At 34.1% G+C, this 15,005-nt stretch overlaps 1 protein-coding gene across 2 annotated transcripts; it reads right to left on the bottom strand.

Annotated features, from left to right (window-relative positions):
- Nucleotides 1-1,706: 1,706 nt before the first annotated feature.
- On the bottom strand, nt 1,707-7,794 carry LOC114288558 (uncharacterized). Of its 2 annotated transcripts, XM_028232088.2 has the most exons (9): nt 7,126-7,496; nt 5,781-5,958; nt 5,426-5,692; nt 3,962-4,124; nt 3,298-3,498; nt 2,978-3,223; nt 2,712-2,862; nt 2,365-2,599; nt 1,707-2,278 (listed from the first exon to the last, which is right to left on the bottom strand). In XM_028232088.2, exons 3-9 carry the CDS (start codon nt 5,451-5,453, stop codon nt 1,920-1,922), a joined length of 1,383 nt encoding a protein of 460 aa, XP_028087889.2. In that variant the 5' UTR covers nt 5,454-5,692; nt 5,781-5,958; nt 7,126-7,496; the 3' UTR covers nt 1,707-1,919. The 2 variants fall into 2 exon arrangements, with proteins under 2 accessions (XP_028087889.2, XP_028087888.2); XM_028232087.2 differs by lacking the exons at nt 5,426-5,692; nt 5,781-5,958 and having other exon boundaries at nt 7,126-7,794.
- Between the last annotated feature and the right edge of the window lie 7,211 nt (nt 7,795-15,005).

Genomic DNA, 15,005 nt, shown 5'->3' on the forward strand with positions numbered 1-15,005 from the left:
GGTTTTACCCTTGAAATTGGTCAATGGTATCTTTAATTATCCTTATTTGGAACAAGATTCAAGATTCAAAATTCAAGGTCAAATGTCACACAATAAAAAAATCAAGGACCAAAGTGACACAATTCCCAAACTATAGAGACCATTAATATAATTCGCCCTAATCAAAATTACAATCACAATAGATCATAACTGAATCATAACAAATACCACAATATGTTATAACCAATGATCATAACTAAACATATCAAAAACCTCTTCGGGATAACCAAAATAATAATCATAATAAAGTAACAAAAAATTCATAACTAATCCAACAATAGGTCATAACAAAAATGTAAATTCTAACTCAGTAAAATTCGTATCATAAATATATCAATTTATCATTTTTTTTTTTTTTTTTTTGCAATTCAAAATAGATTTGAAGAATTCCAATATAAGAGATATATTTTTGTTTTTCAACAATGATTCATCCCACTAAAAACATCACCACTAATAGCACTAATGCATTAAAAAAGTAAAAAAAAATAAAAAAAAATACAACTCCAAGACCAAAACATCACATCATTAATGACGGGACCCAATGCCACCTAATTAGTGGGAGCCCTAATTAGTGCTCCCAAGCATTTTTCTTTATTTTTTTTCATAAATTCAAAACTAGAAAATCACTGTAGCACGACAGTTCCTATTGTGAGCCTGATAGGACCACTCTGGTTCGTACATTAACGATTCAAATCGTTTATTTTTGAAGATTAACTCTTTCATCAAATAACTTTTGCATTTAATTTTATACTTAAAAATTATATTTATCATTCTTTTTTTATACAAATGTGATTTGATGAAAAAGTTAATAATGCCCAATCAATTTAATTTTTTATAAGTATATCTTACTCGATAAATCTTAAAAGTGAACTTTTGAATTATCAAAATAGAATCTGAAATAGGCCCTATTGAGCGCACAAGAGTGACATGTTTGGCACACAACCACTCTATTTTCAAAAATTTAACGCCTCAAAAGAGATTACCAAATAAATTTAAAAATTGAATTTATAACCACCTTTTAAAATTTTAATTCTTTTTATATATAATCGTACATATTTTAGTAAACCTCGAATTTGTTTAACATATTACACTAACTGACACTATCCCAGCTCCATTGTAACACTTCTTTAACAAATACTCAACGAAAAAATAATCTCATTTTCATCAATTTTAGTCAAACAATACACTTTTAACAAATATTCGTACTACTAAAATCTTATGATGCTATGACCAAAGCTCCACTTTTTTTCCCTCATTTTATTAGTCTTCCTCGATTATAACTCAGGTATACAATGCCTTCTAAGTTGTGGGTGAAATCTCACAGAAAGATTTGCACTAAAACAAGGATGCTCTGCCTGTTGAATTAACCAAACAGATTGCTTAATATCTAACAAAAACCATACATTTCACTTGAAATTCATTAAGGCCATGTTTGATTCACAACACTAATAGTAAGGTATTAATAATCCTATTAAATTAGTGTGGTATTAGTTATCCAACCCCTACCCCATTACTAATAATCCTACAAATTTGTTGGATTAATTATCCATTGGATTAATAATCCTAAACCAAAATGTCAAAACAAACATAGGATGATTGGGCCCACGGATTAATAATCTCAATCCTATGCTTTAATCCTTCCAATCAAACATGCCCTAAGAGATTGATTTGATGGTTTACGCTGATATAATGCATTTATTACAAGCACAACAACTGTCCAAATTTTCACTGAAACAGTGTATTTTTTTTCAAGTCCAGGAAAAATGAATGAGATGCCAACAGATTGCAATACCAACAGATGCATCTAAAATGAAGTAATTTTGAAAGAATTGAGGTCCACAGCAGCAGGGCAAGGAATAGAACATTCAAACATCCACAAATTAAGCACAGGTCAAACCACTACATCGGCGAGTAACTGGAATGGTTTTCACAGTATCTTTCCTTGACCTACAAAAAGAGTTGAGATGGTTTTCATCAACAGTACCAAAACCGGTGAGTTTAACACCGTATGTTTCCAATCTGCGAATGTCCCGTGGAATAGGTGATTGAAAAATCCCATCCCACCAGCCAGGGGGAAGAAGTGGTGTGATTGCACATTGATTCCGTTGATTACGACAACTCAATGGACCTGCAAATCGATTCCAGACATGTCCCCATCCAATTTGTTTGTGCAAGCCTTCAGATAACAAATTACTTTGAAAACTGCTGAAGAACGTGAAATTTGTAGCATAGTTTTCATCTGGGGAAAAAAAAATAATTAGAAAATGTAAATAACAAGTAGGCATTGCTGGATGTGTCGCAACAGCACTAAAGCTATTGACTTACCAAGTTGGTGAGCCGCTGCCAATGCCGCGATAAGCTGTGCGTAGGTGGTTCCAATACGTCTATGGGCCCCCGAAACAACAGCATGTTTAGCACGTGAAGCAAGAAAGAAGTCCACAAAAGCGACCCACCTTGGTGCAGGTCCCCAGTCCCTTGTTCTATAACCTAACTGCTGCATTCTAGCTGTTTTTTTAGCTGAAATATTTCCTTCGAACAAATTGTAGTCAAAATGAAGAACCTGGCAGAGAATGACCCAGTTTGATAGAAATAAGTGCTGTAATGTGATAATTTAGAATGTTTACATACAATACAAAGATCCAAGTATGCAGCTCTTTTGCTAAGCAATTTACCTCTGCAAATTCCTGCAGCTTTGGTGTAATATCATTAACAACTGATGGTGTCTCAGATACCAAAACCACACGAGGTCTCGACACCCGGTTGCAATTTCTAAGCAGGGCCTTTTTAACGCAATTCAACGCTGCCTTTACGGCTCTTGGAGACCTATAAGCAAACCATAACCTTGTGGTCAAGCAGAGTTACACCCATAATTCTATCATTTACTTTTCCACTAGAAAATTAGGCAAAGAGTCTAATACAAATAATTTAGATGACGAACCTGTTCATTAGCATGCGCATGTGCAGAGCAAGATGAGGATCAGGGCCTGCATTAAGCACCCAATCGACAGCTTCTTCGACATTTCTTGAAGGAGATATGATAAATCTCATAAGCTCTCCAAATGTATTAGGTCTAGACTGGAGAACTTCAGTCTTCCCGAATAACGCAGAACTAGCTCTCCTCATCTGAGGGTGTATATTCTTCAAGAAAAACTGAGCAGCTACAGCATCTGTTGTACCTTGGAACCTGATGAACGAACCCTCATGAAAATGATGAAAACTGAGAAATTTATTGTTGCCAAAATAATGTTCTTACTTTACCATATGATTGGCTGTTTCCATTTTCTCCAATTACTGCATAGGACATTTGTTTCACTGGGCTTCTCAAAATCATCAGTTCTCACAATCAGACGCCTTCCATACTTACCCATACAGTCATTCAATCTCCATAGATGCTTCACTTCTTTCAATGTAAAAGCAAGGTTGGTATAAGAAATATAACTCTCAAATGGAAATTTGCCCCTGCAGATATGGAAGTGTAGTAGTAGTCAGCGCACATACCTTAATGCCGCAACAAATAGTGAGGGCATAGTATCAAGTTAAACCTACAACTGGTCAAGACTACACTGGTCCATTGTCGTATAACATTATGAACTAAGCCTAAAGTCTTGCAAAATCAATAGGATGATGAATGTCTTTAAGAGTAAGTGTAGAGTCATAATCTGCAAATTGCAGCAGCCAAAACCACCAAGAAGAGACTGATACATGTAAGTGCAGGATGTGGTGATTATCCACACTAAATTTAGTAATATACACAGATCAAGCTAAAAGCTAATTATGTATTGCTATTAATTTAGAACAAGAAGAAGAAGAAGAAGAAGAAGAAGAAGAAGAAGATTATGTATTGCTAAGAAGAAGAAGAAGAAGAAAGAAAGAAAGAAAGAACGGAAGAAAGAAAGAAAGGCCTGAGAAAGAACCAATATGCCTGGTTTGCCCGATGATAAGTGACCGGTTTAACATGATACTCAATCCAGCAGCAGTCAATATCTTGTACATTTCATTTCCGAGACCTGCCTCTGATGCTTTGCCCAACACAAAACCATGTCTGCAGAACTGCTCAGGTGGCAGACCTCGAACTGTAGGAGCTCCTGAAATTGGAACCATACATAATGATTAATGACAATCAGACATGTTCATGCTGGCATCAAAGGTTGCTTTTTTTATAATCTTTAAGTAAGAATGGTAAGGTTATTGTAAACATGATTTCAGAAAGAAACATGATGGCAATGCAAATTATTTGGTCTACAATAGATATTTGTTTTATATTAAAATTCATAAGAAAGCAAGACAAAGTGGTGCTACCCACATTCACGTGGTGAATACCAACACTCTAAGAAGCACGGACACTTCTAAGAAGGTGACGTATCCGTGTCATGTCCGTGTCGGACACCAACACTCTTTGGACACGTGTCCAACACTCTTCAAAACTCTTCAAAATGTGTCTTATTTTTTAAAAATTTTTAAAGACCCGAACACTCTTTGAACACTTGAAGGATATACGTGTCAATCGCTTAAACACACGTGAGTATCGATTAGACACATGTGAAACTAATTACAAATTTGAATAAAATAACTTAAAATACAATAATAAAACAAAACTCATATAAATTTATAGGAACTACTATCAATGTCATATTGCATTTTTTTATTAGCTTTGAATGATATATTTATATATATAACATATAATAAATATATAAAATTATATATTTCATGCGTGTCCCCCACGTGTCGTATCCTACATTTTTTGAAAATTAACGTGTCAATGTGTCCGTGGAAATACCCAAAATAAAAAATAATAATAATAAAGGAACAAAAAAAAAAAGGGTTCCATAAGGAAACTTGTATCACATAATTATCTTCAAAAGAACCTACAGAAAAAGTGAATCCTGTTGATAGACAATATATGACATGAACATGAATTGCTTGAGCTTATGATTTGAGAATTTAAAACCTCAAAATAATTGTCCATTAGACTCCTTCCACACAGTCCACCTCAGACGCAATGGAGCTACCTTCAACACCAAACTAAGCCAGCATTTTAACATAATCTCCGTGCCAGAAATCCAAAACCTCACCAACTGGTCTTGGATGACGCTAGAGTACTACAAAAGAGACAAACAAACCTCTGTCGATCTCTTGCAAACCTAAAATACAATAGAAGATGATTAACATTCTCCTTTGTGCTCTTACACAAGCAACATCAATAGTAAGGACTTCATTCCTATGCACTAGATTGTTGATTGCCATGATAGTTCTTAAGGCTATCCCAAAAACAAAAAACATAAATAAAAAATAAATAAATAAAAAGCCCTACTTTAAAAAGTACTTTGGTATGCTAAACATGTTTCCAATGACAGAAGGGAACACCATTGCCACACATAACTCATACCCCAAAAGATCTTTCTGGAAGCTTCCATCTCAGTAAAACACCCTAACACTAGCAAAAGTATCGTCGAACAGCCCAAAGAAAGTACAGTCCGATCCTAAATCCTAATCTACAAAGCTTTAGCAGAGGTAGAAGCCTGCCACTCAACTCTCTTGAAACTTGTATACTCTATTTGCTAAGAAAGCCTTCTTGTCCACAGCATGAACAACCCCTCCAGAACATCATCCCTATACACCAAGTGTCATGCTAGAAACACAACCTCTGGCCTTCCTGTTAGAAAACAAACACATTTCAATTAGTCTGCATACCCTTTCCACCAACCCACATAAATTAATAAATTCATGAAAATTTCATCTACCACCCTTCTCCACAAACTGCACCAATATAGTGCTTATCTAGCTCCAAATTGGTTGGCTGAAATGCCCCTTTAAGGGAGAGCAGACAACATCCTATCTCACCAAATGATACTTGGACTCAATGACAGCAGAAAATTTCTGTGGCGCATCCGAAGCCTCTCAGACACAAAAGCTGCAAGCCTGCAATGGTGAATATGAAAAAAAATACAAAAGTAAGCCAAAAATGTGCTTTTTTTAGGGTAACCTCTTTTCCCCATTAATGTACAACCTCTTCCAACTTGCTAACCTTGTATCAAAGCTGTCAATTACCAACCCCAAGACAGATTCCACTTTCTAGAAGTAAACCCAATAAACTGGTTGGAAATCTTAAAAACCTAAACTACACCCGGTTAGTCCTCACTAGATGGGGGTCTGGGAGGAGCAGATTAGGCATATACCTAACCTTCGGCACAAATTTTACAAAGTGTCTGCCCTACTGGTTGGAAATATTACATCCCAAATCTCTACCATGCCTATTGCACGCCACCCGCTAGCTCCAGGATCGGAATCGAACTAGCCTTCCTGAAGTTGATCTTTAAGCTATACACGCCCCAAAGCATAGAGGACACCAGAGATATCTTAACTATACCTTCTTGGCCCCGCCAAAACTAATAGCACTATCTACAAGCAAGAACTCTGAAATGGAGACTGAAGCACCAATTTAAAAAGCCAAACCCCACCAAACTAAGCTTTTTGTCCAAATCGAGTAGATTGGCTTTATGAATCATTTTTTCCCATTTCATCACACTAATCAAATTTGTCGAAGCTCCTACACACTTCAAACCCATGAAATTCCCAATTTCAATCAATACACTATTGTACAAAAGCAATTCAATATAGAATAACTCCAGCCAACTACAATTGAACATACTACAGTTATTCCTACAAGTTTAAATGAATAATATAAGATCTAAGTTATAAAAAAAAAAAAAAAAAAAAAAAAAGGAGGTCATATAACTGTAATCTATGATGTATAAAACAAAGAAAGTAATATAACTTTCTTTTTTCCCTTTCCTTTTTTTATATCCGCAATTGACTTTGGTACTCATACACAGTTCAGAAATTATTAAACTTCAAAATCGGAACTAATGGGCCAGACATTGGAAAATCACAAAGAGAAATGAATAATTAAATCTCGCACACATCAAGATCACAAGAGTTCCAATAATTGAAGCTAGCTTTGAAGACACAATTTGACAGTTGAAAAAACAGAGGAGTCAAAACATGTCCTTTCTATTTTTTTATTTTTATTTTTATTTTTTCCTCCGTTTTTCTCAGCAACCAAACAGAGCAAGAAACGAAACGTACCATGAAATTCGAAATGGTAACGAATGATTCTTCGAACTCTGAGGCTTTCCTTGCGAGTAGCTACCTCGGAAGAAGCATCCTCCCCCATTTCTTCGACGGTTGCGCACGAGGACTGAACCGGCGATCTCCGACGGATCGGAGGGCTAGGATTTGGTTTGAGAGGATCCAAAGGGTGCAGCGATTCAGGAAGGGCTTTGGGAGGAAGAGAAAAGGCGGTGGTGGGGGGATCAATGGAGGAGTTGAGGTTGAGGAGTAGTAAAAGAGCAAGAGTCGTGAAGAAGAAGAGAGTGCAGAGGAAGAGGAATTTGCGGACGGAGAGACGAGTCCTACTCCGAGAAACGATGAATCTCATGGTTGGATCGTGAGTGAAGGGGTGTGAACTATGTTGCTGCTTTTCAATATATGATTGCTGGGTTTTTTGGTGTGGTAAAGTGAGCATCTTCAATCTTTTTCAATCATTATTCAACTCTTTTTTTTTTTTTTTTTCTCCCTCAAATTTAAATTTGATAAAAATTTATTAAGTTTTTAATTTGATAAAAAAAAAAATGAGTCTTTATTAATTTGATAAAATTATTGAAAATAATTTTTAAATACTTTGTATCAAATTTAAATTTGATAAAAATTTAAAAAGATTCAACATTAGAACCCATCGGATAATAAAAACTAAGGGGTAAAATTTTAACATAAATCCTACTACTTTCACTAGTTGTGAGTGAAGCTCAAAAACATGAAAATTACCTTCTTTATTTCGACAAAACATATTTTTTATTTATTTTATTTATTTTTTATATTTTTTTTGTATTTTTTGATATTTTAGTATAATAGAAATTAAAAGTCAGGAAAAATATTTTTAGTCAACACAAAATAAGCTCATTTGAACAAAATATTTCAATTTAAAAAGACGAAAAGTTATTTCCAAACCAACATCTTACTAATATTATAACACTACCACCGACACCATCACGTCCACTAGCCCGCCAACACCTTCCCATCACCACCATCTCACCACTAATGTTAACTATTAGTACATTAATTTCAAGGACACAATCAAACATAGAAAACAAAGAGACACAAAAACAAAAACATTTTCTAGAAAAATATTTTCTATCGAAACAAGCAAAACGTAAGGTTAATATAACCTTCAAACTGCTAAAGAAAGATTTTAGCCTATTTTAGGCTAAAATCCACAATAAGATAAAATAGATTAAAATAGTCAATAAGACAAAATATCACAACAAATCTATAATCATTTCACTTTTTCTCTCATAAACATCACATCCAACTACAAAAAAATCTAATCATCTTTCCAAACACAAAAATTTTAACCTATTAAAATAGTCAAAAACTAAAATAACCTGCTAAAATAACAAGTTTCCAAACACCCACTGTATCAAAGAACTCAAGAGCAACGATCAGTCCCGCATTCCCCTACTCCTAAGTCGAGATCTAGTTATGGCAACCTTGCATTATGATGATGTCTCCCCTTCGTAGTCGCATAAATTATGTCAAAAACCGAGATAACAAATGGTCTTTCCAGTTTTATTAGATTTCAAGTTTTGGAACTTACAATCTAGCAATCACTAACATGAGAAAAAATCTAGCACTCTTGGCATTTTCACCACTGAAAATAATTTTCTTTTTTATGGACTGTCAAGAGTCGGTAAAGAACCCGATTAGTATCTATTTTTTGTTGGAAAATTTGAATTAAAATTTACTCCATTGGTTATGTCTTTTGAGTTAGAGAGGTATGCCCTTTTGAAGGGTCACAACATTTCCAAAGAGTCTTATAGAAGTCTATAAATTTCATCTCCCTCACTTCAATTAAAAGAGGAATTAGTTATTTTTCTTCTTTATCTTTGCATTGATTCTTCATATTTTCTTGAGTCTAAATTTTTTACAAAGAGAGTACATCCACAGCAAAGTTTACTAGGTTTGCAATAGTAGTGCTGCTAGTGCAAGACATTGATCGTTGTATTCTGAGAGATAGGCATCCATTGAATCCTAAGCACCGGTGGAAAGACAAATCTGTCTTAAGGAAAGAGTGTCTCATACTCGACTCGATCAGGTTTTATCTATTTGTACTGCAAGTTTTGTTTCGTTATTTTGTCAATTTATTTCAGGTTTGATTTTGCCCAAAAACCGTTTACATATATTTTTAAATTATATTTTTTCAAATAGTTTGGTACTATTTTTCCAACAATTTTAAGACAGACTTGTTTTTTGAGAAAATATAATTGATTGATTATGTCCAAAACTGTGTTTTAGTAAATGTATTTGTTGTCTCTGTATCTTTTCCAAAACATGTTTCTATTAATGAATATCAAGAGTAATGCAATGTTTTAAATTGATTCAAATATGGATTTCGTTCATCTTCATTGTGATAATTTAGATGTTACTTGTTTTTGTATACATAGTATGATTTGACTTTGTTTGATTAGTTGCAACATACTATTAGTGGGATCATTTTTTGAATTTCTGGGTTTTGATTGATCGGGTTTAACCTAGTTATTTTTACTACATTATTTTCGTTTCAATTGATTGATGCGATCGTTTCAATATGAGAATGTACAGAGTTTATTTTGTTGTTCGAGAATCTGATTGTATTGATTGGAAGAGAATTGAGGGTTATAGGGGGGAACATTAATTATTATGTATGTTTGATGAGTTTTGTGTTGTGAAAGATTGAATCTTGGGGTCCGAAATGAGCACCCAAAAGCCGGTTGTGACGGTTCGGGACCTGGCTGAAGAAGCCAAGAAGCGGATTGTTTATCTGATCATATGCGTGGTCGGGAGTGCAAAATAAATTTGATTAGTGTAAATAGTAACACAACCCAAACAAAGGAGAATTTCTTGGGAATTTCAACAATATATTCATACTCACTGTTTGTTTGTTTAATTTTCCAAAAAATGAAGAGAGGATTTCATTTCCTTCCTCTCCCAAATCTTTTTACAGAGACCAAGCCCTGTTCTTCCACAGTTCTCCTGTTTCATTCGACTCTATAACCATTTTTATTATTATATTAAAAAAAATTATCCAAAGAGAGAATAAAAAGATTTATCGAAAATCCAAACAAAGCATTGGTCTCGCTAGGATGATTAAGTTTCCAGAGAGAGGGAAAGAATTCTTTGGGATTTTAAATTGCTTACACTAATTGAAGAGAGATACCTGTATGCATGAGAATATCAGTATTTCTATATGATCAAGATCATATGGTGATACACTGGATTATAACTCTTTAAGTGGTTATTACTAATAGTTGCAAGCAGTTACTAATAGAAATTCAAATTATAAAGGCACCATTTCAAGTTGAAAGACATGTGTTCAGAATTTTCAAATTTTGAAAATTCAGACTAAGGGTTGTATTCTCTCATAAAGGTGCCTTTAGTACTTTTGATTATGTAAAAGGACTCCAGATTTCTCCTTGTTTTCTTTTGTTATTATTTTTTCTTAGCAGCAAACTCTTTTGAGTGGGGGCAATTATCACCTTAAAGAAAGTGTCCACAACACGCCTCTAAGTCGCATTTTGTTTGATTCCGTTTTTCTTTTGACTTCTTGTTCTAACAATTTTAAGGTGATAATTCTATCAGTTTTGATATGGAGGCTTTTAAGGTGATGAATCAAGAGTTTGTGAAACTGGACAAGTTCGATAAAACACGTTTTACTCGTTTCCAAGACAAGTTGATTTTTCTTTACAGAGTATTGAAAATTTCTTATGTTCTTGGTCTAAAGCTATCAACACTACCAGACCCAAAACCCAATGATTCCGATGTAATAAAAGGAGAGCGTAAGAAACGTGAAGACGATGAAATGGTCTGCAGAGGGCATATTCTAGGCACATTATCAGATCGACTCTATGATTTATTCACTTCAATCAAATCACCAAGAGAAATATGGAAAGCATTGGAATTCAAGTACAATATCAAAAAACAATTTCAAAAGAATGCTGGAGGCAACAAGAGCAAGTACAATGAGTATACATAAATATTATGGCAGTCATCGCACAAACGTAGATGAATTTGAATTCATTGGTAATTTGTACCGTGCTACGTCGAAAGACCAATTTTTTGTAGATTTTTGTTTGGTCTTGTAGCTTTGTTTTTTGAATATTGTGTAATTCGGTTGGTGATCTTTTTGGTTATTGAGAAACTGAGGAGCAAAGAGGGAAAAAAAAAAACCTGGAAAAACTCGAGTTCCGAAGAAAATGAGGGACTGAGTGTGTGATTGAATCACAACGTTGGAAGTCTTGAAGAATTGATTATTGTTCTGATATAATTTCATTTGGTTTCTCAATAGCCAAGCGAAGCTTTCAAGATTGATGCCACGAATTGGGTTTTTTGCATATATTGCTTGTATGTAGTTGTCTTGATTGCAGTATTGGAAATTCCAGGGTCAAGTGGGTGTTTGATTTTGAGGGCTTCAAAGTTCTTTTGGAGTTGATTGGTGTTGATAGAAGTTTGACCGAATTTGCACTTTTCTGCAACTTTACTTTGGAATTTTGGTGGGTGTTGTGCCGTTTCTGAAGTAGCTCGTCTTCCTCACTATGGCAGAAGACGGCCTTGGATTGGTGGGTTTTCTTCTGGATTGGTTGTGGTATTGAACGGTGATGACAGTGGAGCGAGTTCTCAGAAGAACAATCTCATTTCTTCTTGGAACGGCTTTGGTTAACAATCTGTGGAGCGAACTCTTGAACACATTTTCGATCTCCCTTGCAAAACAATTAATCCACTGACATGTCCACTTGACACTACTGTAGTTCATTCCATAATAAAGAATGAGTTCATTAATGTTGTGTTTGGTTGGGGATTTGAGGGGGAATTTGGAAAAAGAAATGGAAAAGGTAGGTGAAATGAGACTAAAATATGCCTAAATTTCACATAGTTTCACACACCTTTTCTCTTTCCCTTTCCAAATCTCTCTCCAAATCCTCCAACCAAACAAAGCATAAGTATCATGTAAATTTGGACATGGTCATCAGAAATAGGGATGGAGTCTTTACTACTGATGATAGTTGTAGACCACTTACTATTGCAATTGAAGAATCTAGCATCTGTGGTGATTTTCGAATTGTCAAACCGCCTCTGCTTCTAGAAAGCCAGGCCATGTTTAGTAGTGCAAGGGCCAATTTCCGTGCATGGAAAGGGAAATGGATGTATCAAGTGATTCTTAAAACTTCTGGTATACAACAGGTTGGATTCTTATGCATATGATGGCATTAATTGATATATTTGATATATCGATTTGGTATGTGATGTATTCTAAATGAATGTCAATCATTTATCAAAGTGTTGATAAATATGTGAACTGATGTGTTTTGACATAAGAGGAATTTTAATTATTCTTTGGAAAAATGACTGAAATTGGTGCGGTGATCGATAACTCCATAATGAAATATTATATGAGTTAAAATATTTCATGGGGTGAAAGACGCTTTGGTAATTGTCGACGAAGTCACTAATACTGAATAAGACAAATAAGATGTAAATGTAATTATACAGTGATATTTATATTCCATGTTGAGATTGGAATTAAGGGTTGCAGTAAGTAAAAAGAAATAATGCATGGCTAAAGAAATGTTATTTAACAAAGTGTTGTGGCCACAACCGGTATTAGTCATTTCTTTTTTGTACTGCAAAAGCAAGTTATAATGTCTAATTGTATTTTAGACAAATTAGTATTGTGATTATATTCACAAAACAAATTACATATTGTTATTTAGTTCAAACACGCCAATTAATGATATATTCTGATTTGTGGGGGTGTATTAATATTTTTGTGTAATTATACACCAGTAAGAAAAATTAAGTTTCCTTGGAATGCTTAAAATGTGGGGGTGCTTGGAGGATTTTACCAAAGTAACGGTTCCAATTGTAGGTCCACAAAGAATCTCAATTCTTTTTATAAGACAAAGTTGGAGTAGAAAAAAATATGGTTTCATTAACTCCTAAGAAACATCTCTATGTTTATTATTTAAATTCGAAAATAGGAGTGACATAGAGTAACGGTAAATCTCCAAGTAATCAAAGACTTAATACCGTAAGACATTTGCTTTCAATTATGCATATTGTCTAAGGATAATATAGTGGATCCACAAACTACTCAATGATATATAACTAAGAAGGTCAAACAAAAAAATAGCGGCCGCTAAACAAAAGATTTAACTAGAGAGTAAATGAGGGAAAGTTCATCGAAGGGAATGTGATTAAAGCCTATTACATCAAAGTCATCATAATGGTAACCCAACTTAGATGACTGGAGATCCCAAGAACTAAGTTCAAAGAGACAACTAAGTTATGTGCGACTCGCCAGAAATCACTAAAAGAGTCTAACTCCTATCCATTCCTATGATGAGAGTGATATCTACAGCATGTGATGTATGCAGGGAACTTAGGGTAAGCTATGCTTTTAATGATCACTTATATCTTGGAAAACCCTAGAAGAATATCTTTCAAGAGGAGTATTTAAGAGACTCAAAATAAGGATCACCTATATGAGTGTGAAGGGGCTGCTTTGATAAGACAAAATTCTCTAAAGCACTCATGAAATACCAGGAGATGCCCAAGGCCAAAACGGGCACAACCGTGAGAACTAAGCTGTGTTTGGAGATATTCTATGTGAATTCTATTGTCTTGGCTTACACAAACGGCTGAACAGTTCAAGGTATCACGTCCACTAATTAGTTAGTAAGTCCGATAGGCTTTCACTAGGGAAGGTTCAAAGTCAAAAGCTACCTATCCCGATGTAGGGTATTTCCTTAATGTACTCTCTCTTTGTCTGCATATTAAATTTCATTCATGTGGGGGATTGTTGGAAAATTTGAATTAAAATTAAAATTTACTCCATTGGTTGTGTCATTTGATTTGGAAAGGTGTGTCCTTTTGAAGGGTCACAACCTTTCCAAAGAGTCTCATAGAAGTCTATAAATTCCATCTCCCTCACTTCAATTGAAAGGGGAATTGGTCATTTTTCTTCTTTATCTTTGCATTGATTCTTCATATTTTCTTAAGTCTAATTTTTCTATAAAGAAAGTACATGCACAGCAAAGTTCGCTAGGCTTGCAATAGTAGTGCTGCTAGTGCAAGACATTAATCGTTGTATCCTGAGAGATAGACGTCCATTGAATCTTAAGCACTGGTGGGAGGACGAATCTGTCTTAAGGAAAGAGTATCTCATACTCGACTCGATCAGGTTTTATCTATTTGTGCTGTAAGTTTTGTTACGTTATTTTGTCAATTTATTTCAGGTTTGGTTTTGCCCAAAAACCGTTTATATATATTTTTAAATTATATTTTTTCAAATAGTTTGGTACTATTTTTCCAACATTTTTATTAATAAATTTGTTTACTTCTCAAAAAATGTTTAGTTGTATTGATTTAGTATCCATCAAATTGAGTTTATTATTTAATTTTTGATTAGTTATGCCATTATGTATAAAATTGTCGAAGCAGTCTATTTTTCAATTTATTTCATGATCAATCTAATTTATTTTATGTATAATTTAAATTTTTATATATCTACCATGGGAAAATATATATATATATATATATATTGTAGAGTTGTCACTGTGGAAGTTGGCATGCTTAAGTTTGGGATATATAACGATTTGTATTTAATTACTCAACTAGATGGTGATGGACATAATTAATACGATGGTATTATATGCACCAATTGAATAATGCTATATGTATAAATTAGTATACTAACTAGTATATCAATTGATGATGTAGCATAATTTAAGAGGTTTTTGGGATTTGTAATGTAATTAATGAGGGGTCAATAATAATGTCATAACTAGTGTTGATACACTAATTAGTACACTAATTGGTGCATGTAGCACCACCATGCACCAATTAGTATACTAACTAATGTACCAACACTATAA

The sequence above is a fragment of the Camellia sinensis genome, chromosome 15 (assembly GCF_055761805.1).
Source record: "Camellia sinensis isolate YWXY chromosome 15, ASM5576180v1, whole genome shotgun sequence".
Lineage (NCBI taxonomy): Eukaryota > Viridiplantae > Streptophyta > Magnoliopsida > Ericales > Theaceae > Camellia > Camellia sinensis.

Excerpts from the sequence above, each read along its gene's own strand:
- LOC114288558 (XM_028232087.2), bottom strand. The coding sequence starts at position 7,564 with ATGCTCACTTTACCACACCAAAAAACCCAGCAATCATATATTGAAAAG. Across the intron at positions 3,499-3,961 it reads CTTATCATCGGGCAAACCAG|GGGCAAATTTCCATTTGAGA; the intron begins GCATATTGGTTC and ends CCATATCTGCAG. Across the intron at positions 2,600-2,711 it reads AGCTGCAGGAATTTGCAGAG|GTTCTTCATTTTGACTACAA; the intron begins GTAAATTGCTTA and ends ATTCTCTGCCAG.